General features: G+C 45.6%; 1 protein-coding gene across 1 annotated transcript; it reads left to right on the forward strand.

Annotated features, from left to right (window-relative positions):
* The first annotated feature begins 392 nt into the window (after positions 1 to 392).
* Positions 393 to 24,134, forward strand: cdh12a (cadherin 12a). The gene is made up of 11 exons (XM_062552403.1): positions 393 to 527; positions 4,735 to 5,029; positions 6,348 to 6,467; positions 6,997 to 7,164; positions 7,936 to 8,123; positions 14,931 to 15,184; positions 16,978 to 17,114; positions 18,564 to 18,685; positions 19,880 to 19,994; positions 21,508 to 21,789; positions 22,984 to 24,134. Exons 1-11 carry the CDS (start codon positions 393 to 395, stop codon positions 23,508 to 23,510), a joined length of 2,343 nt encoding a protein of 780 aa, XP_062408387.1. The 3' UTR covers positions 23,511 to 24,134.
* The last annotated feature ends 946 nt before the right edge of the window (positions 24,135 to 25,080 follow it).

The raw sequence follows: 25,080 nt of genomic DNA on the forward strand, positions 1-25,080 counted from the left end.
GATATTTGTTTGAAATGTGAGAAAGGATGCTGTTTGGCAACCTTCAGAGACCATATCTAGTTAGAGGAAAGTGTTTGCCAACAGTTTCTCTCTGCCACTTGATTTTCTGATTGATTAATTGGTTGGTTGATCCATCAGGTGATTCTCCTCACCGAGGCACAAGCATTCAAGCCACTCTGGATGTTGGTTCATCAATGTCCTCCAGAAATCCCCCACCGTTCGGCCTGGGATCTACGGACCATCTGTCTGACTGAGGCCCTTTTGGAATTTAGCAGAGAATCTCCCTCCTCCAAGATCTTCCAATGCTCACGGGGAACTGCTGGTTGCTGTTCCTCTGGTGTCTGTTGGACAAAGCCTTCGTCGCTCCCCTCCACTCTCCGTCCCACGGCAGGATGGGGAAGGAGCACCACCGGAACCTGAGGAGACACGGGTTCTCCGGAGCGCAACGGGTCAAGAGAGGATGGGTGTGGAACCAGTTTTTTGTTCTAGAAGAATATATGGGTTCGGAACCTCAGTATGTTGGCAAGGTAAAGTGATATTTATTTATTGTTTTTTTGCTATTGTTTTTTCCTCTTTACTCTCCTTTCTGTGCCTTGTTCAATTTTTAAACATGGTCTGAAATTCATAGTGTTTTATGTACTCATGTGATAGTGGGTTGAGTGCAAGAACAGAGTGCGAGAGTACTTCAAAGGGCTGTTTGAATGCAGGGAATAACTGAAGAAAGTGTGTGTGTGTGTGTGTGTGTGTGTGTGTGTGTCCCTCTGTGTGTATGTGCGAATGCCTGTGTTTGTGTTTGTTTGTGTGTGTGTGTGTGTGTGTGTTTGTGTGTGATCTGCTTTCGAATGCTTGGAATTGTGCACTCTGAATTGACTCTGTTCTGTGGCAGCAAACAGAAGATACCACACAGAGCTAAAAATATCACCCAATTCAGCTTCTTGGATGAGTTTAAATGAAATACTGAACTTAGCCGAGCACTCGCTGTGCCAGGAGAGGACATATCTCTCACAGTGGTCCTCGTGCTCTGTGGAGACTACACAAGAACAAAGCAGAACAATATTGACTCTGGAGGATCCACTTAGGTGGATGCTCCAAGCGGATGATTCAGAATCAGCTAAACTCACCATATGTAGGCTATTCCTGTCTATGGCTATGGAATCATGGAAACACAGGAGTAGTGTGTATGTATGAATTAGATGGCTGAATCTCATCATTTTTCAGCACACTTCACAACCCTGCCTTTTCATGAAAAATATATTAAGGGGGGCTGCAAGGACATTAGCCTTTTTAAGTGAATTGGTTGATAAAAAGAGTAATGGATGTCTGTGATGGTGTATGGTGTGTGAAAACTGCCCGTGCCCTGTAAGAATTTAATATGTCTTGACAATAATGGTCGATGGGATAACTGCACCCGACATCACAGTATCTGCAAGCATTGATTCTGTGCTAAGTGCATAGGGGCAAGGTTAAAAGGATTTTTTGCCCCTCGGCAGCACCAAATTAAATTTCAAAGGCCGTTTAAAATGAAGTTGGATTCTAGCACCTGCAGCTTAAATGGGATCTAGATTGACTTGTGTGTGGACTGATAGCCGCTGCAATCAGCGGTGGCTGTCCTCTCGGAGGGGAGACGTCCACTTTGACCAAACGAGCAGGGGATAGTGGCCACTGCTTCTGCTGCCGCTACAGTCACAGTCAACTGCCCCTGCTGCTGTTGGAATGGTTAAGGAGTGAGTGAGGATACCACCCCCCCTGCAGTTTTAAGGATGCACCAGATGACATGGAGCCATGCCCAAGACTACTGATTAATCCAGGGCAGGGCCGGAGGTAGTGGCAGCGGGGAGGGATCAGGCTCTAATTGCAGACAGACAGTTAAGGCTGTCTCAGTACAAAATGCCAGGTTGATGAATCAAGATTGAAACCTTTTTAACCTTAAGTCGAAGATTAAGTGCATCTCTCTCTCTTTGTCTCTCTCTCTCTCTCTCTCTCTCTCTCTGTCTCTCTCCTCCTCTCTCACTTTCTTTCTCTCTCTCTCTCTCGCTTGTTCTGTCCTCAGTCTGTCTCTCTATCTTACCTCTTTCTCATACGATTCCCATCCTCTTAATAGTTAGTTAACTTATCAAACCCCAAGTAACTTATCAAACACCCTACCTACCCCAACAAAAACACCACCGCATGGACAGAAGGCATATGCAGATGGTCCCTTTAGCAGCAAATGGAGCAACAATAAAGACATCAGCTATGTGTTTTAGTTTGATACAGGCGGCGAGAATATTTCAAGAGATGATTTCGCATGACTTTACTTTGTGCAATTAAATAATCTGCCCGTGCCCCATGCTAAGCAAAAGCCATCTGCAAGACCCAAACACACAAAAAAAATATTAATTCCAAACTACATTAGGCTGGAAAGCACTTCGGTATATCTGGCTTAACTTCCAAATCACACTGTGACAGTTCGCCCTCCCCCTTTTCTCATGTGAAGGGTCTCTTTGTGTCAGTGAGCTGTGAAAGAAGCTGTCGTGAATGCATCAGAGAGCTATTCAGTCGGTGCTACTTATCCAGCTCTACCTGATAGTATGTGGGTGGGAATTAGACTGAAACTTTAATAACTAAAATAGTGTGATGTAAGTCATGTGCAAGCTTAATGGGTCCAAACTTTCTTCCTAATAAGGAAACTTTTCCCCTGGGTGGGTTGTAATTTGTTTTTATGATAGGAAATAAGTTAGAGATGCTACAAATTGAATTACAATGATGCCGTCGACACTATAAAGCTCATAGACTATCCAATATGTTATTTAATAGAATTGTTTAATTTCATGGACTTTCAGCTGAGGTCATGGGTGTTGTAGTGCGCCCATGCTTTTCACATCCTTCAGCCTGCCACCGAAGCCCCTCATTTGTTTCAATCAAGAGCACATATGTCATGCCATTTGCCCTTTGACTCCAGAATATATTAAGTCAGTTTTATGATCCGCTCTTCCCTGTGACCTTTAAGGAGAGTGAGTCATTCGTCTGCAGAGAATCTCTAGCTGTTACCCTGTCCCCCACCGCCATAGCCATTCACAAGAGATAACGTCACCTGTGTCAACTGAGCAAACAAATCTAGATCCATTTCCATTTATATTGTTTTGTTTACCAGTATGGTTCTGTAATACCAGAGGTTTGGAGCAAATGGTTTATGGATCTGTCAGCTGTGAACATAAGCGGATGGCCTTAAAATGTGTATGTCTAAAATCCGGAGCCCCAGTTTTCTCGGAAATCAAAAGTCTGCTCATGTAAGTGGATAGCAGAGATACCGCTGCCATTGCCCATAAAAGGACAGTCACGTCAGAGGCTTGACCTCATTCTGCTAACTGATATTCCGCTTTATCACACTATTATGCCCCATGGATAGTGTGAACACGTATTTATCACCCATACTTGGAAATGGATAATAATCCATCCCATTCTGTGTTAGAATCCAAGCCATTTTTTTTCAATTAGTAAAACATTGCAGGGTCAGGCACTTTAATCAAAATGGGTTTCATACTTCAATTCCTTAATAATACATTATGAAAATATACATAAACAATACATGACAGTAGGCTGTTTGAGGATCGCATGCTTCTTTTCAACATTTGGTATTTGCTTGTAATCTTTATCAATTCAATTCCGCCTCATGTTAGTTCCTGAAAGTTCTCAAAGGTCTTTGTGTAATAGTAATAGAGGACTCAAATTAGCAAATGACTCATCTCCTGCACACATGGTGAATTATCTGTTTTTTTTTTTTTATTGCACGCACAACTTTCAGACCACAATCACATTATTTCAGCAATATCATTATCCCTACTATCTCACAATGATAAATTTAGATACTTGGATTTGGGATTCAAACAGAGTTTGTGATTCAAATAGAATACAGGATTCACGGCACAATACAAGGCCATTGCCTGTCAATTCTGTCCCACAGGGTTCTCCAGCAAATTCTTCTTAAAATAATTCTGTTCACTATCCTTAGATGACATCATTGACTGTGATCTAATAAAGAGAAGGCACTTTTATCTAACAAACAACAGACACACACACACACACACACACACACAGTGAGTGAGGCCAGTCGGAAATGTCGACGGAGCAATCTTTCGTAAGACAATACCACGTTGTCAAAGATGGTGCTTCAACACCATCAAAGATTCCGACATCCTCAATTCAGGCCTGTAAATAATGTCCCCATCTATTCTATTTCTCTTCCTTCTATAAATACACTCACCTCACTCATTACATGAGCCATTGAGAAACAGTCTTTCTCAATAAAGCATGAATTGTTCCTAGAGGTTTCCATCTCGGAATTAACGGGCCTTGAAATCAAGTCCTCAGTCATTCGGCTCCTTAGTCAAATAGGCAGAGTCATCACGCATCATGGGACATTGTTCCCTCTCTGAGGCTGAGGGAGAGCAGGAGAGCTTTAGCCCAGCGCAGCACAGTGTAGCAATTGCCTAAGGGCTGCCAACAACGGATATTAGAGGTATTGAGGTTTGTTGAAACAAGCAGTTTTTCTCACCCCCTTGAGGATTAGTCGTAATTAACTATCGTCAATGTCAAAATAAAAGGGGGGCGAATTAGTCAAACCCGTCACGCTTTCCAGCCAGACATGACGTGACAGAATTAGCAGAGAGCTCCACAAATTTTTTTAAGGTTTTGATTTTTGCTTTCCACTCTTCTTAAGTCAGGGCTAATATTCACCTGTCTGTAATGTTTCAGCTCCACACAGACATGGACAGAGGGGACAGCCTGGTGAAGTACACCCTGTCTGGAGAGGGAGTGGGCTCCATCTTCACCATCGAGCCCACCACCGGAGACATCCACGCCTTAAGGAGCCTGGACCGGGAGGAGAAGCCTTACTACACGCTGCGGGCCCAGGCGGTGGACATGCGCACCGGCCGGCCGCTGGAGCCCGAGTCCGAGTTCGTCATCAAGGTGCAGGACATCAACGACAACGAGCCCAAGTTCCTGGGCGGACCCTACGCGGCCACCGTCCCGGAGATGTCCCCCGTAGGTGAGGCGTGTGCTCCACCGGCTCTGTTGAGCTTGACCATGGAGAGGATGCAGAGTGGACTGAGGGTGCCTCTCATTCATCTTTTTATATATCCTCCCTTCCTTCCTCGGTCCTCGTTCTCACTGATAAAGAATGATGGGGCGGTAACAATGGGATAGTCTATCCAGTGCTAGTTATAGATCAGTGGGAACGAGCCTGGAGGACCGAGCATCGAGGATTGAGGAGAGAAGTTTAGAATGGGCCATAGTGAGCTCTCACCTTGGAGCTGAGACCTGCGAACGAGTCTGACTGACCCAACCTAGAATACATGCTCTCATAAGAGTAGATGGTAAGACCAGTGGTCAGAATGATACATGGCCAAAATATTAACAAGGACACAAATGCTTCTCCGATAATGACTGTGAGGCATGGCTAATGACCCACAGATTTGACCACAGTATTGCTGGGGGAATGGGAATTTTCCATGCGCAGCATATTTTTGCATACGATATTCTATCAGTAGTTGGAGGGCAAGAAATTCCCAGGTGGTCTTTTTTGATCATCATCAAAAACAGCTCAGTTGAAAAGCTCAATGTCAAAGATGACACCAGTGAGATGTCCTCTGCATGCAATATAGGCCCACATTAAGATGGATGCACTCTGAAAATGGTCTCACTCGATGGATTCACACTTGGCAACAATGTGCTCTGACTGACAATGTGTTGTAAATGGCTTCATTTAAAGTGCTGTTAGTATTTAAATAAAAATAATTTACTTTGGTGATTCACTTACTGACAGCATGAAAGGGAACGCAGTTTCTTTTCCAAACAGAAGGAGTTACAAAGTAAGAGTCTCTTTGTGTTCACTGCACTGACTGATCTGGTTGTCTTGGGTTTTCCTGCTTAAGTTGGGAGCTGGTCCCAACTGCCTAGAGCCCTAACTCCCAGCAGGATACCATTACACTGCCTCGCAGTTAATTTAACAGAGAGGTCTTAAATCTAATCTCTAATCCAGTCTTAAATTCAAACACCGCTATTCAGTGGGTGCAGATTATGCCATCGTCAAAACCAGTCTGGTACCCACTAAAATGTTTAACCTAAAAATAGTGCTTATATTCTACTTTTGCGGAATGTTTTCAGACAACAGACGTGGCTTGCATTTTGTATATTCCCTGCAAATCTGGTGACCTACATCCTCTTTGTAGTAAAGTCATAGTGTGTGAATCAAATATTATACATGGACTTACTTTCCATTTTTATTGTAATGTCTAACTTGTTTTCTAACTTGGTTGCTTTAAATCATGATTTCATTTTTTTTTTTTTTTTTTCTTTTTGGTCAGGCACCTATGTGACACAAGTGACAGCGAGCGATGCCGATGACCCCACCTATGGACACAGTGCCAGGATTGTGTACAGCATCATCCATGGGCAACCATACTTCTCAGTGGATTCAAAAACAGGTGCAGTGATGTCCTGACAAAATGCCTGCATCTGAACCAAAATGCAAGACACAGAGTCAGTATGCAAGATAGAGAGAGTGTTTTTTTTCGGGTGGTGTTTACTTAAATTAATGTTCATGAATTATTTATTTGTTTTGAAGGGAGATGCTCTCAAATGCCCTCAGAAAAAACAAAGATTTACTGTATGATCCTGCCTGTGTAGCATGGCCTCGTGGAGGTCGAGAATAGCGAAGTGGATCTTATTGGCTTGTTTTGATCAAGAGATATTCCCTGTGGGGGAGCCACCATTAGGAAAGATTAGTCATTAGCAGAATGTCAAAGGGCTGCTATTTGCTGCAGTGTGTTCATAGAGGTGCCATTTACTGATTAATGAGTGGATTGATCAATAGACACCACATTTTTCAAAACAAACCCATAATGAGAGATTTCTGCACCACAAATCCGTAGGGTTAGGGATGTTGTCTATTCTTCTGGTTATTTCCCGGCTCTTCTATATATCTGTATTTCTCTCCTTTTTTATTATGCAAAGGGATTATAAAGACAGCTTTGCCAAACATGGACCGAGAGGTAAAGGAAGTCTACCAGGTCCTCATCCAAGCCAAGGACATGGGAGGCCAGCTCGGGGGCCTGGCAGGGACCACTACCATCAACATCACCCTCAGTGACGTCAACGACAACCCCCCCAGATTTACAAAGAGTGAGCAAAATATCTGCAGCATGGTCTATTTATTTGCTTATGACACCTACTGTAGTCTATGTGATGGTGAGCCTTTAAAGACCTAATAGATGTAGAATCATTCAGTATGAATGCATGTGTTTATTTAAGTCACTAGATGCAAATGGTTCTCATTCTTGTTATGTCAAGTCAGCCATGCACTGTTCTGTTGGTTCTGTTGGTTTTTATTATTTCTGTGTGGCTTTTTAGATACTATGCATTCAACACTGCATGTCCCATTATAAATTGTGAATTGTGAATTGCAAACAGTGTATCAGTTGAGCATGCAGATGATATAACTCATACTTTTATGCAAAGAAACTCAGGTGCCAAGTAGGTCTTTCACTACCAAAGCAGGCATTCACTACCATATTTACTTTCAATATGGTGTCTCTGATCCACTGGGAAGACAACGGCGCACCCAATTAACTCTATCTGAGACAGCCAGTCCTCTGATCACCTGTAAACATAAATAATGTGAATCCCTTTTTATTTTTTTCCCCCCCAGTTATTTTGTGCAGACATTAGAAGTAATTATGGGGAAAACCTACGAGACAGTGATGGCCCTAGTGCTGCACAAGTTTCCACTGAGTCGCATATTCTCCAGTCAGTCACAACTCTCTGCTTCAGTGGCTATTTCCGCTGTCTTTTGTCCCCCCCCCCCGGTCATTATGTTGTCTTCTGTTTTGCCCCCGACCAGTTGACCTTGGCATGTGCTGTGACAGATGCTCGTTGTTGTCTTCCGTGTGGCAGGTATCTTTCATCTGCGCGTCCCCGAGTCCTCCCCCATCGGGTCAGCCGTGGGCAAGATTGTCGCTCATGACCTCGACGACGGCAAGAACGCCCGAGTGGAGTACAGCATCGTTCCAGGGGACGGGGGCACCATGTTCGACATTGTCACCAACGAGCTCAACCAGGAAGGCACAGTGATCCTCAAAAAGGTAGGACTCACTCGACCAAGCGATTCAGTGACTCCATCCGTCATCTCACCGTTTCGGTTCAAAGAGTACACTTTGATTTCAACAATCCACCATGATATATACTGTATGGTGCAGACGACAACAACAGCAAATGAGCCAGTGATCTCAAGCGTCCCATGTGATATTAAATTCCTGGCTGTGTCATCTGGCAGGACATCCAGGGCTGTGCCTGGATCTACCCCCCCCCCCCTCACACACACACACACACTTTTCCCCCCGGGGCAGAAGGTGCTGTTAGACATTGCCATACGCCCAAGGAGATTGGGCACATTGCTCACTGACATTGTGCCGCTTTTTGCATTGTGCTGCTCCCACAGTCATGCACACATGTTCAGATAATGATATTACTCCCTGGCAAAGTCCTCAGGAGCCCTGTGTGTACCCTTGTACAAGTCAGGCCTGATTACAGCATGCAAAACCCACGCCACTGGCCATGAATAATGGATTGCCATTCACGCGTTCCTGTTGAACTCACACTTCCAGTCGCCTGTTTCGACCGAGAAAAGTCTCCGTCTGTCAATTCATTCAAAAGTCCGATAGCTCCGATGGCGCCGCCCAGGGATGAAGTTCTTAGTCGGAGCCCTTACCTGGCCTGGTGCTGGTCCAATTCTGGAGGGGGGAAGGTAGCCTTGGACCAGCACCGGGTGACCTCTTGCAGCCGTGCTGAGGCATCAGGTTAGCTTTTGAAATATACATTGTTTGAGTTTTCTCAAGAAAGTGCTCAATCTTTTTTGATTTACCGGGCATAAATAAATGAGCGCGGTCACCGGTGTCCAGGCGCACGCGCGGTAATGTGACGTGACAGGCAGAAATCCTCTCAGACGCTCACGGTTACGCGGCCGTCCGCCCGACCGACCGACGCGCGGCGTTCCCCCGCCGTAAGTGCTTCGCTGGGCCAAAAAAGCCCCCGGTAAAAGCCTCGCGGACACGAGGCTGCAGGGAAAAGCGTTTTTTTTTTTCCCAGCGAGAGCAGCCGAGCTTCCCCACTCACCACTGAGTGCATTTCGGGCGCACGCGGGAAAAAAAGGGCAGCTAACTACAGCGTGCCTTTATTTCAGCGCGGCTGCCAGTTACTCTCTGGCTCGTCCTTTAAAAATAAAAAAAAAAGAAGCTGCTCTGATTGATGCTCTTTCCTCGGGGCGTTATGATAATGTGTGCCTGGCACATCTCTTGCCCTCTCTACATTCAGTCCTTCTGCAGCAGCGCAACACTCGCTCTAGTCATTAGTGCTGATGGTATGTCAAGGAACATGCCTTTAACAATAGCAGTGTATCGCTTTTTTACAGGACACAGTCACTGTTACCATGTGGGGGCAAATTCACAGTTTCACGCAGTGCTAGTGGACATGGGAACAACATGACATCCTCATGTAACTCAAAGCACTCTAAATTCCACCCCGCTGCCATGTGTTTTATGAACTGCCGTTATGAGCAAGGACACCTCGCTTTGCCCCAGAGTCCTCCTGTACAAAAAGCTATGCCTTGCATGGAGACAGTACAGTACATTATTTACTGGCCCTGTACCCTGCTCCCCAGCCTTCAGACATGCAGTGCAGATTTATTAAAACTGCTCCCATTTTCACTTGAGGTGAATACATGCGGTGATCTATCTATAATATATAATCTATAATCCAAATTCTGTCACATTTCTTCAAGAGACATTATGCTGCCTGAGACTGTGAGTGAATCGTTTCGGTGATTTCAGTCGTATCCTTCAGCAGTGTTATCTCAGTCTTTCTTTCCGTCGTTACGTAGCCTATTCTGCACCAGGGCTAAAGGTCCACGGGAGACGCACAAAGACACCACGTCCCGACAAAGCAGGATGTGAGCGCTGCATATCTGGTGACCCAAAAAAGCACTTTAATCTGAATGTGAGCGATCCTAACCTTGGGCCATGGAACAGGGTCAGTGTCAGCTCCGCCGCCCAACCACTTGCCTGCTCCCTCTCACCCCCACGATGCCATCTCAATGGCAAGTGTCCCTCCACCCGTCCCCAGTGAAGTAAAACAGCAGACGGACCCCAGCACCCCCTACTGTGCCAGTGCCATACAAAGTGTATGAGACCAAGTGGGAGACCCTTTACTGTTATACTGACTCTCTCTCTCTCTCTCTCTCTCTCTCTCTCTCTCTCTCTCTCTCTCTCTCTCCCTCACTCTCTCCCTCCCTCTCTTGATGCGAATGTGTGTGTTTGTATTTCTTTTGTATTTGTTAAGAGCATCTGCCACACTAATGAGTTGAAAGGATAATCGGCTGTGTGAGGACAGGGGGGATAAAAGGTGGGCTCCCCCGTCTTGCATTCAGATCAAATAAAAAGCTTAAGCTCCAATAATTGGCCCGTTCATTTGGTAAACAACAAATGATGAGATGTTTGTCGCTGTCAAGAGGGTTTGTTTAAAAAAAAAAAAAAAAAAAAAAGTGACGTATAAAGTGACGCATCTCACTGCCTTCCATAATGGGGAGCCGGTGGGATACCCAACGATTCAGCCTGTCTGGTTTGTGGTGTTAAAAATTTCAGTAGATGAGCAGTGTGGCCCCATCAGATAGCAAATGACAGTCTTGGAGTTACACAGCGTCTTCCAACTGGCTTTATGGAAGCACTCATGCTTTGATGACTGAAGTGTATTTTTCAAACAAACATGGGTCTCTTAGGTATTAGTTAGATGTCGACACCAAATGATGTCTCCAGTTGTTCTTTCATCCATTTCTAGGCCTCATCTCCATTCATCCCCATTCATAGTCCCTCATCAAAACACAAGCATATATCTTTGCTGCAAACTCCATGGCGCCAGAGATAGACAGCGCCCCCTATAGGCTACAGTACGTTTTATAAACCACATATAGCAGAGGATGCAAGAGCTCTCTGAACTCTGAACGCCACCACACCGTGAATTGGATCATGGAGAGGCTGTTTTATGGAGTTCACAGCGGGATAAAAGAGTTCCTGTCATTCCTCCCGCGCTCTGCTCAGATGAGATTGGAGCTGGCAGAGCTGCCCAGCAGAACCCCTCGAGAAAAAGGTAGCTTGCCTGTGTGTGCTGTGGGTTGTGTGGCGTGGTGGTGGTGTGCTCACCTCATTCCGAGCACGTCAACCCGCCGACTTACACCGATACACGCAGAGCCGCAAACCGCTTTCATCTCTTGTTCACAGAGAAACTGGCCTGCTCGACCAAAGCGGAGAAAATACTGTATGTGATTTCAAAAGGCTATAAAGTTAATAACTTAAAAGGTCTCTTGTCTTAAATGACAGCATTCCAACCTGTCTGTCATGGGATTACTTGCTTGCTCCTACTGTGCTGTTCTCTGTTGTTGAGTACAGTAAATGCCTGATGCTAAAATGGGACTTTCAGATGATGTTTTATGGAAGATGTTCGTTTTTCTTCAGAGCAAACTAAACAAAGAAAAAAAAGCTCCCAGTTGCCAGTATACAAAGCCTTGTTCTTGAAAGACATAGCATCTACCAAAAAATAAAAAACAACCCCTCAAGGATGTGCAACTAGAGAAGTGTGTGAATTCGCAACGTTATGTATTTACACACGTAGCAGTCCAATTGCATCAGTGTCAGTGGAGTCCTCTTGTTCACCTCTTGGGTTTATTGTGGCCCCGGCGGTGTTGCATGGCTCTTTACGTAAACCTGACCGGCCCGTCTCATCTGCAGTTGATCTGCACAGCTGTTATAGCAACTCAGCAGGGTGTCAGCCCTCAGTGCACACATAGACCTGGAGATGCCAGGCCTGTGGGGTGGGGGTGGTGGGGTCTCTCTCTCTCTCCTTCTCTCTCTCTCTCTCTCTCTCTCTCTCTCTCTCTCTCTCTCTGTCTGTGTGTCTGTGTATTTCTACGTGTTTGTATGTGTTTGTATGTGTCTGTGTGTGTGTATGTATATGTGTGTGTGTGTGTGTGTGTGTGTGTGTGTGTGCGTGCGTGTGTGTGTGTGTGTGTGTGTGTGTGTGTGTGTGTGTGTGTGTGTGTGTGTGTGTGTGTGTGTGTGTGTGTGTGTGTGTGTGTGAATGGTGTGCTTGGCCCTCGTTGTGTTTAACTGAGGCAGACGCAGCAGCACTGCTGTCACCAGTAACAAGGCTAGCAGCAGGGTGACCAGAGCGAGATGAGTGTGGGAGATGTATCTGTGATTCTGTTTGTGTCCCGCAGGGATTCGCCGGTTGCTGTTGTTGTTGACGCGGCTGTATTTTGCAGTGGTTTCTGTTTTTCCTCTATTTTTGTATGTGGGGAACAATGCTGTGGCACAGTGAACAGTGTGTCTCTTTGGACAACGCAACCTGTCAGTGATTAGAGTAGCGCAGGAGAGAACGGTGTGCAGTTGTGTATTCTGAATGCAAAAGTGTAACATTTCTGATCTTGGAGTTATGCGGTATAACTATTATTATCAGCGTGTCATTTCTTTCTTTTCCGGAGTCTTATCCAGAGAAACACACAGTGCTAGAGGGCTATGCGGTCTATCAATTGGTGTGCTGTCTGAATCATATCCATGGCAGATTCTCCCCCAGACCTGCAGGAACACCATTAAGCCAAAGATCAATTTACCCCACTGCTGCTTGCTTCAAAAGAACTCACTTCAAGTCGTGTTCACACGGCAAGTTATTGTTATTCGGTTAGGCGATTTATGGAGCAAATAAACAAAAATCACGAGCAGAAAATGACTGTTGAGGAGAACGTCAAAGTGACAAATGTGATGCACAAAAATAAAAACAGTCTGGGTTTGGTGTTCGCAGCGCTTACAGGGCCAAGACGATCCCCCCTGGAGTGTTTATGCTTCAGAGTCGGTGCACTTTTCCCAGTTTTTTCGTTGAGCTGAGCATCTTTGATAAAAAGACACAAACCAGTGGCTAAATGAGACATGTACTGTATACCCTCTCCAACTCCCTTGAATGGCAATCAAAGAGCCCCTCTTCATATGCCGGGTTCACTCGGCTCAAACTGCCATTCCTTAAATCAGTGCTTCTTATGGGCGAATCAATCCTGCGCTGCACATTTCCATATCAAAGAGGCTCCTCCTGGGTCGGCACCGTGCTGCTCGGCTAATTGTGCAGGAGTGAAGGTGAGCTCAGCTCAATTGGACCAAAGTCTCAGTTTTTCTGCAGATTTTGCTACAGTATGTGGTCTGCTAGAAGGCAGTAGACCTTTTTTTTTAAAGGACCAACTCCACTGTTTTGGACTTCTCAGAGCCGGGATGGCTGATGTGCGTGTGAAGTCTGCGCTCAGCAGATGCCCTCATTATCACTACTCGTTATTTATTAAGCACTCAGCTCTAGACTAGTGTTTGCTTACTCTCTGTGGTACAACTGCAGTAGGCTCAGTTTACACACGTACTTTTAGCAAAAGTTTAAATAGCTGCAATTGATTTCTAACCATAAACATAGCCATATATACAGTATATATATATATATATATACACACAATATATATATATATATATATATAGATATAGATACAGTACAGTACAGTATATATATAAATATATATATATGTATAGATATATATATGGAAGGCCTGCTTCTTACTTCACCAAGCTGATAGTAAGCTGATAATATTTGCCTTTCCCAAAACTCTGTTGGCAGTAAGTAAGCAATGTCTTTACCTTCGGAACATAAATGTACACATTCTCCTGGCTCCAGCTGGGAATGCTTTACTGCAATGTTTACTGCAGAGCGATCAAAGAGTAACAGTCAGGCTGGGGCTGGGCTAAATGAAATGCTGAATAGTGTTAAAAACAAGACAATAAGCTCAAGTGCTAAAAATAGGCTCGCCGGAGTCATTAAGTTAAGGAGACAAACCGAGCACAATAATACACTTTTGTGGTTTGCTGGGTTTCATTTCTATTTTAAAAAAATCCATATTTGTCACATAGTTTGAGTGAGAGGAGTTAAGTGAGGCCATTTAGCCCTCTCCTCTCTCTTTCATCATGCTGAGCTATTGATTGGTCTATTTGGCTTTGGTCTAAAGATGTGGCATTCATTAATCCCGACTCATTCTCTGTCATAATAAACAGAGTGCGCACCATCAATCCCCAACTGAAATGTTACCGCAGCCTAAAGTGGCGGGATGGATGGCATTTTAATTCCCCTCTCCTTTTTCTTTTTCCATCGTGTCTTTTTTTCCCCACCCGCAGACTTCCTAGCTTGTTAAATGAAATCTTGTGCTTGGGTTCACCTGTAAAGGCACCAAAAAAAAAAAAGTTGTGAGAAACCAGGTCAGGGACAACCCATCCCCATCATGTCATGCCGCGCTGGGACAGGCGTGTGGGCCGAGGCGGTTAGCGGGGTGGCCGCTGTGTGGAGAGCGGAGGCGGAGGTGGAGGAGGAGGTGGAGGTGGTGGTGGAGGAGGTGGAGGCGGAGGAGGCGGAGGTGGTGGTGGAGGTGGTGGTGGGGGAGGAGGGGAGCTGTTGCTAATGGCTCCTCCTGATAGAGGGCTGCTGTCGGGGCGCGCTGTTCCCTCCTGTCACTCCGCCTCAGGTGCGATGTGTGAGGGCAGTCTTGTGACGCCTCCGACAGCCCGTCACCAGGCGCACACACACACACACACACACACACACACACACATACACACACGTGTGGGCACACACACACACACACACACACACACCACTGCAGGCACGAGATAAGTCACCCATGTCAGTATCACACCTTGGAGTGCCACTCACTGTTTTTTTTTCTCCCCCTTCCACTCTCTCTCTCTCTCTCTCTCTCTCTCTCTCTCTCTCTCTCTCTCACACACACTCTCTGTCTGTCCATCTGTCTGTCTGTCTTTTTGTTGCAGCGGCTGGACTATGAGACTAGAAAGGCGTACACGTTCAAAGTGGAAGCGTCGAACGTGCACTTGGACCCTCGCTTCCTGCACCAGGGGCCCTTTAAGGACACGGCGACGGTGAAGGTGAACGTGCTGGACGTGGACGAGCCGCCGGTGTTCAGCAAGCCCCACTACAGCATGGAGGCCTACGAGGACACACCTGTGGGCATCATCGTGGGCGCAGTGAGAGCACAGGACATGGACGTGGGCAACAGTCCAATTAGGTAAACAAACTCACTCTCTCTCTCCCTCTCTCTCTCTCTCTCTCTCTCTCTCTCTCTCTCTCTCTCTCTGTGTTTTTCTCTTTCTATCTATGTCTCTCTCTGTCTTTCTCTCTCTCTCTGTCTTTCTCTCTCTTTCTCATGCACACAAAAACAAGGTATGACTCATTTTTGCGCCATACACACATACTCAGACAAGTCACACAGGTTAACAAAGAAGTCTAAGATAAACACAGAGGTATTGTTCTGTTTCCAAAGCCATAAAAACAGTGGATGTTTTTTTTTTTTTTATGAACGCCATTTGAAACCCAAGCCCGAGTCATTTTTATTTTATACACAAAGTGATGAAAAGAAAAATAAATCTCATTTCATTCAGCCAGGATAAAAGTCTGTATTATATCCTTTTGGCTGGCATCAGTCTGACAAGCCACTTTAGGGCTTTTCTGGCTGTCTAATTTATTGGCATGTTTGTTTTCCTTTATTTTTCTCTAGGTGAGTGTTGTTTAAGGTGTTGTCGTGTTGATGCTTAAAGCATGTGGCATGGCCTAACACAAAAGCCGCATGTTTCCACAGAAGTATTTTGTTTCATCATAAATTTTGCATGTGGAAACATCCTGCTAGGTTGTAGTCACTCAGCCGACTTAAAAGGCTGTCTTTTTGGTGGGTCTTTAATATTTCACAGCGGTACATTTGCCATTGTTCTACAGGGAGATTAAATCACAAAAGCACTGGCTTAAAGTGCAGCATAGCAGTGACCTGATGAAGTCCTGTCAATAGGGACTATGACACACTGTGCCTGAGGACTTTATTTCATATCTGGAATAATATTTTGTCTTTGTTGTCATTTTGTTATGTACACACACACACACACACACACACACACACACACTGAATAAGCCCACATGCGTGATACACTCTTGTGTGGCATCTGTTTTGGTATGTGTACGGGCCACAAAAGCCCTATGTTTTGGATTTGACTGGTAGTAGGGGTCGGGAGATATAGCCTGCCACCTATTGCTCCCTGTGCAGTCTGAGCTGGGATTACACAGCAGTCTGCCTCTCCACTGGCAAAGCTCTTTCTTACATATCATACCGGCACATCAGGCAGAACTATGACAAAACCTATACTGTGGACAGGATTACTTTTGTCCATCAACGTTTACGTCCATGCCGTGCATTCATTCTTTAGCCCCACAGCGGTAAAAGCACAGCTTTTATGAACATGAATCATTCATTCTGTTTGTATTTTGTTTTGTTTTTTTTCTGTGCACAAAAGAATGCATCCCCCTCAATATTATGTGTTTGTGTTAATTATAGACCAGAGGCATAATGGTGTCAAATGTTTTCATAATGCATCAAATGTACTTCGTAGCATAGAATGCAGTTTGTATTGGGGGGAAAAAAGTCTGCTAAGCTTGTATACAAGTACGCAGCACCCCATTGTTGTATGCATACAGCATTTGGATTGGTCTAAACATTAGAGGGATTTTTACATTGATTTTATCTAATGGCCTGTGCCATTTGTTCGAGAGACAGAGTAGATGTCTTTTTGTTTTGGCTTGCTCCTCTATGCAAATGATAGGCTGGTGCTTGATCTACCCACATTCCTGTTTCGTAGTTGCATCAGACGGGGCATATGCCAAGACTAATGTGGCACAGCAGTGGTGTGCGTCATCTGTGAGCCCAACTTCTCCAAGTTTCAGAGCGTCAGCTCGTACACTGTATGAAGTCCACACATATATGCAATCAGGTTAACAGGTTAATATTCTATTCCTATCTTCTTTTTTTATCTGAAGGTACTCTATTGACTGGAAGAGGGATTTGGAGCATGCATTTGACATTGACCCAGTGGAGGGACTTATCACAGTCAGTGAGTTCCTGGACCGGGAGACTGTGGCACGACACAACATCACAGTTGTTGCAACTAAAGTTAGTAAGTAGAACATGAACTTACAGTATCCTGAAAAATACTCAGTGCCGTTTGAATGAGGAAGGGTATACTGCCATCTAGTGAAGACATTGTGTAAAACAGTGATGTGTTTGCATGGTATCAAAGTGGGAGAGACAAATTGTTTAGAGGATTTATACTTACATTCAGTTGCTGTCAATTTCATTATAATGCAGAAAAATATCTCAAAGTGTTAAGGTCTTTACATAGATAGATAGATAGATAGATATAGATAGATAGATAGATAGATTGATAGATACTTTCCCAAGGGGAAATTCAAGGTTCCAGTAGCTTAAGACACCACACACAGCATACACTACAATGTACACAGAATCACACAAAAGCAAATCAACATTTCAACGTGACTAAAAATGATAGTAAAATATACTAAAGATAAAGTCGCACATGAATGTACTGAGGCTTGTTACTGTAATCCAGTATGAGGTGTGTGTCAAGGTGGTAGTGCAAATAGGTCCAACAGTGCAACAGTGCAGAGTTAAAGTCTTGTGACCAGCAATAAATATGGATAGAAAATGTAAGCATAGTAATAAAACATCAATGGTATAAATATATGGACAAAATAAGAAAAAAGTAAACATGGTAATATAAGAGTTGTAGCAGCAGTGCATGGATAATTTTGATAGGATAAAGGTATCAGCCATTGGTCAAGTGTGAAGTTAGACGACAGTCAAGTCAAGGGGATGGAGGGAGGGGTTGTGCATGTGGGCTAATGTAGCCAGTACAACCTGTAAACAGTGTCACAGTAGGCCTACACAGTATTGTACAGAAATGTCATGGAAGTGTACAGTATAGGAGGGTGAGATGCAGAGAAGTCTAACTCTCCTTCTCCCTTAAATGAAGCATTGTAGAGTTGTAGATAGATAGATAAATAGATACTTTATTGATCCCCAAGGGGGAATTCAAGTATTATATTGTAAGTATAGTAAGTATATTGTATGGCCCTGGATACAAATGACTTCTTCATGCATGCACTCAGCTGTGCATGGCAGTGAGCGTAGTGTCCAACTGATCAAGCTCTTCTGCTGTATGATAGTGCTGTGGAGTGGATGACAGTTGTTGTCCAGGATGTTGATTAGCTTGTTCAGGGTCCTTTTGTCTGATAATATTAGAATCATTCCTTAACCTTGTCTATATGAAGAAAAAAAACACTTTTAGTCATGATCAGAAGACAGAATATTGCTCTCTCTTTGCAAAATCAATTCACTATGAAATCATATGAATTATGGAAGAAGAATTCACAATGGTGAAATTTAGATGGTGTGTTTACAGCCTGCAGTTCCATATATGAACACATTGTGTCACTGTTTCACTGTAGAAAAATCCTGGATTCATGAGCTAGACATTAAAACTCTCTGGTGATCGGCCCTTTGTTGCTAAACCAAAGAACTAATGGACAATGCTGTTCTCTTACAGACAATCCACTTCTGTTTAGCAAGGTTGGTGTCACAATTACCGTGTTGGATGTCAACGAGTTTGCTCCGGAGCTTGTCATCCCACCTGAGACAATTGTTTGTGAAAGTGCCAAAGTAGGACAGGTGAGTGATTGTGTGTATTGATATGTATTTGCATGCATGTTGGTGTGTCTGTCTGAAAGTGTGGATACAGTATATTCAGTGGAGATCATATGTAAGTGCCCACCAAAGTGCTATAGAAATGTATGCTAAAACAGGACACACGTAACATTTACAGACCTACATTTATGATGTCAATGAATGTGTTGCACAAGCCCCATGTGGAGCTCTTACGTTTTCAGGGAAAAAGGAGTAGGGATACCATGTTCTAAATCACAGGTCAATCGCTCAGCCCTAGTGAGTACAGTAAGACACCGTAAAAGGGAGCTTGTGTGAGAGACTCCCACACAGACCCATTGTTCCTTTCACACTCCCTCTTCGAAATCTCTCTCTCTGTCTCTCAACAAGACCAGGGATTTGCTTGGCTTTCCCCTCCGTGAGAGAGGCTTGGACAGGGAGCAGCGGGGGGTCCGGGGAGGAGCCGCGAGGGGATTGTGGGCCCACGCAGCCTGTCCCAATCTCCGGTAGACAGGCCGCTCCTTTATTAGCCGCTTCTCGTCCGTCTGTCTGTCCGTCCGGCTCCCTAGGAGCCAGAGCGGGGCCAGCCGCCCTGCAGGTGTGTGATTGTGAGCTGGCAGCAGCAGCAGCAGCAGCAGCAGCGGTGGTGGTGGTGGCGGCGGGAGCAGCGGTGGCCGGGTCACGGCTGTCCCTGGAACAGTCTGTGTCTGTGGGCTGTGACAAAGGCGCTGTCCATGGTGCTGAAATAGCATAGCGCTGAATGAGCTGCTGTCCATGCACTGGATTTGTTTACCTCTCTCTTTTAAATTTGCTCTCAGTTTTTATCACATCTTGATAATTCAGTGCCCCTAGTCAGCTCAGATGGGACAAATTGTAGACTGGTGTTTGTAGGGGAAGTTAGTTAGTAAATATCAGATATCATATCAGTTGATGTTAATGGAACAACAGATATGGTGGAGAGGTAGTGCAGTGTGTGTTAGCCAAATTCACACTCTGCCTTTGATTTTTCATCTTGGGCTCTTCTTTCACACCTTTTGCTTTCGTAGGGACAAAGCGATTTAAATCGATAAAATTATGAATTGAATGCTTTAACAGGTTTGCACAAAAATTGCTGTTTGTCCCCAATAGAAATAAAATCTTAAAGAGATCTATAAATAGGCCCAGGTTGAATTAAGTTCATCTTACACATTTGTTTCCAAGGTGATCCAGCTGGTCAGTGCACAGGACAGAGATCTGCCTGCGATGGGTCAGAGGTTCTACTTCAAGTCACTCAAAGACGTCCGGAACAGGAACTTCACCATACGGGACTTTGGAAGTAAGTCAAATCCAGCGGGATCTCACCATCTGTGGCTTTCAAAAGTGTTCTCTGTTCTTATTCAATAGGTGACTGTCTGACATCAAGCATGTTTACTCTATAAATGAATATGTTAGAATAACCAGATGGAAGTTGCCTTTGTGTTTGTGTTGTACACCGAAGACCAAAGCAGGGGACACTGTGTTCCAGATCAGAGGTATTTTGTCCAGGTGCTCTCACCTGGCTGCCAGAGCGGTCCCTGTGGCCGAGACGGGGGCTTGGCCTGTTCTCTGGACATGAGTATCATCAGCTCTGATTCCCACAGACAGGAGCACTCAAGGCATGCCAGGCAACACACACACACACACACACACACACACACACACACACACACACACACACACACACACACACACACACACACACACACACACACACACACAACACACACACTCACACACACACACACACACACACACACACACACACACACACACGCACACACACACACACACACACACTCTCTCTCTCTCTCCAGCTCGGGCTGTGGTCTAATGGGGCCCTACATTGTCAAGTGCAATTCGCTGGCTGTCGAGGCGGAACAAACCAGCCCCGACAGGATCAGGTGACCTTTGAGTGGAGGACAGGAGCATCTCGACACATCACCTCTGCACCACCACTACCGCCGCCGCCTTTGCAGACAGGCGCCCGCCAACACGCCCCGCCATGGCTCTAGGCCCCCGCCGCCGCTGTGTTTCTCACCTCTCTTGAAGACTGTTGGACTTTTTTGTTTTGGAGAGTTTCTTTTTTGCGGGTCGCGCCGGCGCCAGCGAACGAAGGTGCGAGGCACAGCCGCCGCACTCTACCTGACCCCAAGGGAAGGAAGAGAGCTCCAAAAACGATACTCTAATGACTCACCGAACCAGACCAGATCGCTGCGCCATTACACAGAGCTCCTCAGGCGGAGGAGGAGAGAGACGCGGGGAGAGTGTGTTTTTCTGACGTTTAAAATGTGTTTTTCTGACGTTTGAAATGGGGGCTGTGGCAATTATTAAGACATCATTTGGAATCTCAAGGTACAGGATGCTCTTTGCAGTACTTACACGGTGTAAGCTTGTAATCCCTTTTAGCCAGAACCACTTTCCTGCTTATTCACAGCTTCAAAGGAGATCAACTTTTTTCTGCAACACTTTGGGAGAATTCTTGCGTTTTGGCCATTTTGTAAGCCTCCTCAAATGGCTGTAATTAATTGATTAATGGGGTTTGTCATCTGTTTAGATTTTTGGCCTGGCTCTTGCAAAGCCTGAAATATGCAAATCTTGCAGCATGCAGAAAACAGGCCACTCAAAAATGGAGACTTGTACCAGAAAACCCAGTGCCCAATCTCCTGTCATCCTCTTAGTGTTGTACGCTTGTGTGGGGTTTGCTGTTTAAAGTCAGGTCCACCATCTTCACACTCTCCTCTTATGTTCCCTCTCTCTCTCTCTCTCCCTCCCTCTCTCTCTCTCTCTCTCTCTCTCGTTCCCTTCCTCAGACAACACGGCGGGCATCGTGACCCGGCGCGCGGGCTTCCGGCGGCAGCAGCAGCGCTGGTACGCGGTGGGCGTGGTGGTGGAGGACGGCGGCTTCCCGGTGCGGAGCAGCACGGCCACGCTCTCGGTGCAGGTGTGCTCGTGCGCGGGCGGCGGCGGAGGAGGCGGCGGCGGTGCCGGGTCCGGCGCGCTGGTGGCGTGCAGCGCCGAGGCCGTCTTCCTGCCCGTGGGCCTGAGCACCGGGGCCCTGGTGGCCATCCTGCTGTGCGTGGTCATCCTGCTGGGTGAGTGAGCGAGCGAGCGAGCGGGCAGGCGAGGGAGGGAGTGACCGTGCCGTGCCGTGCCGTGGCGATGCAGTTAAAACACAAGGCCGACCCCAGGGACACGAGACATCTCAGTCATCACAGTCACATACAGTAGAGATGCTCTATATAGGACACGTGACTAGATGGCACCAGCACTACACACGCACATAGGATGGAAAACACGCACGCGTGCAGACACACACTCATACATACAGTATAGCTCGTACCAAGGTGAAACATACTCGTTACTTACATGAATGGCATGTAGCACAATATGTATGATCATAAGAATTAGCTGAGCATGTGTTTCAAGTTTCCACTTGGGGGAGCTGGAGTGAAATTGTTGTAATTTGAGAATGCAGTTCAATCCGCCCCACCACAAAAATAATGAATTAAATGTAGAGGAGCCGTTGTGGTTTAGAAACAAAATATCTCCCCTCGAAAATGGGTTATGGTATTTTTTTTTTCAACGAGAGTAAATTGAAGAGGCTTTAAACCATTTTGTATGAGCTAGCGTTTTCTAAAAGGAAGAATATTAGTGTGTTGTATTCTGTGCCTGAAGTAGTGGTGGTAGTGTGTGTGTGTGTGTGTGTGTGTGTGTGTGTGTTTGTGTATTTGCGTGTGTGTGTCTGTGTGTGTGTGTGTGGTGTGTGTGTGTGTGTGTGTGTGCGTGCGTGTGTGGGAGGGGGGGTGAAATCCAGGAGAGGCTGCCTCCCATCTTCTCTTCCTGAGAACTGCCTTGGTACAATGGTGACAGACAGCATGTCAAAAGCGCATTACGGCTGGCCCCAGGCTGCCATTCCCTTTAGTTCCGCTCGGAATGAGAGCGCCAGAAGAAAGAGAGAAATCGGCTAATGGATCCCGAACACGTGACCTGTCCTCCACATTTTGAGCATGTTTTTATATTTTATTTTCCCACAGCCATGTTTGCCTTGTTCGTCATGAACGAAAACCACTCGCACACACTGTATTCTTCCCACAGCATTTGTTGATATTAGTTGATTTAGACAAGCCAGTGTGCTGCTGTAGAATCTGTGTTTGTGATGTGGCGAATTGCAAACACTCTGGTGTTGTGTTGTGTGCGCTGTGGCTGATTACAGACAGAAATGTGAGGCTGACGGATGTGACCATTTATGTCTGTGGTGTGTGTCTATGTGCGTCTGCTTCACACAGTGATCGTGGTGCTCTACGTGGGCTTGAGACGACACAAGGACAAGGAGGCTCTCATGTCCTCCAAGGAGGACATCCGGGACAACGTCATCCACTACGACGACGAGGGCGGCGGCGAAGAGGACACGCACGCCTTCGACATGGGCACGCTCCGCAACCCCAAGGCCGTGAAGGAGCTGGCGCTGAGGCGGGACGTCCGGCCGGATGGACACTCGCTGACGGACCTGGCCCACGCGGCGGCGGCGGCGGCCGAGGACAGCGAGGACATCCGCTCGTACATCCACCAGCGGCTGCTGGAGAACCACGCCAACGGCACGGCGCCGCCGTACGACTCGCTGGCCACGTACGCGTACGAGGGCGAGGGCTCGGTGGCCGAGTCGCTCAGCTCCATCGAGTCGTGGAGCGCCGACCCCGAGGAGGAGTTCAAGTGCATCAGCGACTGGGGCCCGCGCTTCAAAACACTGGCGGGCCTCTTCGGGGATCAGGACGCGCAGGCCGCGCGGGTCAGCAACAACAAAGATTCCCACTGACCAGCGTCTGGCTGTGGCTTACAGCTCGAGAGAAAAAAACTCCATGTTTTGAGTTTTCTTTTTTATCATTAATCCCTTTGTTTTGTTTGTTTTTGGACATTCAAGGAGCATCGCGACGTTCGAGAAACACAACAAAAGCAAACAAAATAATATGACAAAACAGACTTTTTTTTTTTTAATCCCTTTTTGTTATCGTTCTCTCACTCTCTCTGTTTCTGTAAATTTGGCATCATCGTAGTCTAGAGTGAGGGTCAGATTCTGAACTATTGTAGACGTCGTCATTCATTAGTTGTTAATGTTTTCCAAAAAAAACAATGAGATAGTAAAGGTATCTGTTTTTGCAATTCTCAGTATCCCCTTTGATATCTCATTAAGTGCCTCAGGAACAGTTGTTTTGTAAGTCTATGCTTTGCTTCCTCAATTCAGAAGCCCTGCAAGATGTAGTACTGTTGTATGTAGCAAACTCACCGTTTATAGGGAACAACAGATCTGTCGAATGGAGAGAAAGGACACTGCGCTCAATACTTCCTACCCATCGATTTGCCAAATGCATTTTAAAAAACAACAACAGTGGTCTGCAACTACTGTATTTGTAAGTGAACACTGAATTGAAGTGGAGTTTTGTAATACCTGTACAAACAAATAAAAAAAGATGTTAACTGGAAAAAAAATACCGTGTGTGAGATAACGACACAATCTCATCTCCTACACCAATGTTGAACAATATACTAATGGCATTTGATTTAACAGTACCACACACAAATGACCAAGGGTAACAACAATAACAAGGAATGCAACAACACATTAAGTGGGCATGAAAAGAGACATCTGTAGCAGCAGGTTTATCTTTGTGTCAAAACAATCAAGTGGGATCATATCAGACAGTTTAAGTCAATAAAGTTCCCAGCTAAAGGATCCCATCCCTAGAATCTACAGTATGGTCTCTATGGATAGTTGGTAGGTTGCAATACATATACAACGCATACAATGTCTACACTTCAGCCTGCTATTGCTGTCCTGGGTGCCTCTGCATTGTTTTTCTCTGTATTTACAGTGACTATCTGAGTGAGCACATCTAAATGATATTGGGAATGGTGGAGGCCTACTCATGGTTCAATCTGAAAAGTGAAATCGGTAACATTATGTTATTTTCTCAACTTGGAGTAGGTGTTTACAGCCAAATAGCCACTGCAGATGAGATGATTCAGTATAGAGTGAGTGGTGCTCTTACTGTACGGCTCTGCTCTGGACAAACCTCCTCTCTCCCCATGGAGCCCAGCTTTACTCATCACTGTCCCTACACTGTGTTAGGAACACTGGCTTCTATCTCTCACTGTTCCACATTCCAACCAAATCAGGGCTTCTGTGTGAAGCACATCTCAAGCTGAACTAATGTATTACAAAGGTGACGCAAAGATGAATTGATGTATTAAACTTATGGTAGCTTCTAGCACATACAAGGACGGACTTTTCTCTGAGTATAGGTAATCGCACTAAATGGGCCAGATTCTGTACAATTACCCAGATTCTGGCTAAGGGTATTAACAATATCGGCCAGACTCATTCAGAG

The sequence above is a fragment of the Sardina pilchardus genome, chromosome 2, assembly GCF_963854185.1.
Source record: "Sardina pilchardus chromosome 2, fSarPil1.1, whole genome shotgun sequence".
In the NCBI taxonomy this organism is placed as follows: Eukaryota; Metazoa; Chordata; class Actinopteri; order Clupeiformes; family Clupeidae; genus Sardina; species Sardina pilchardus.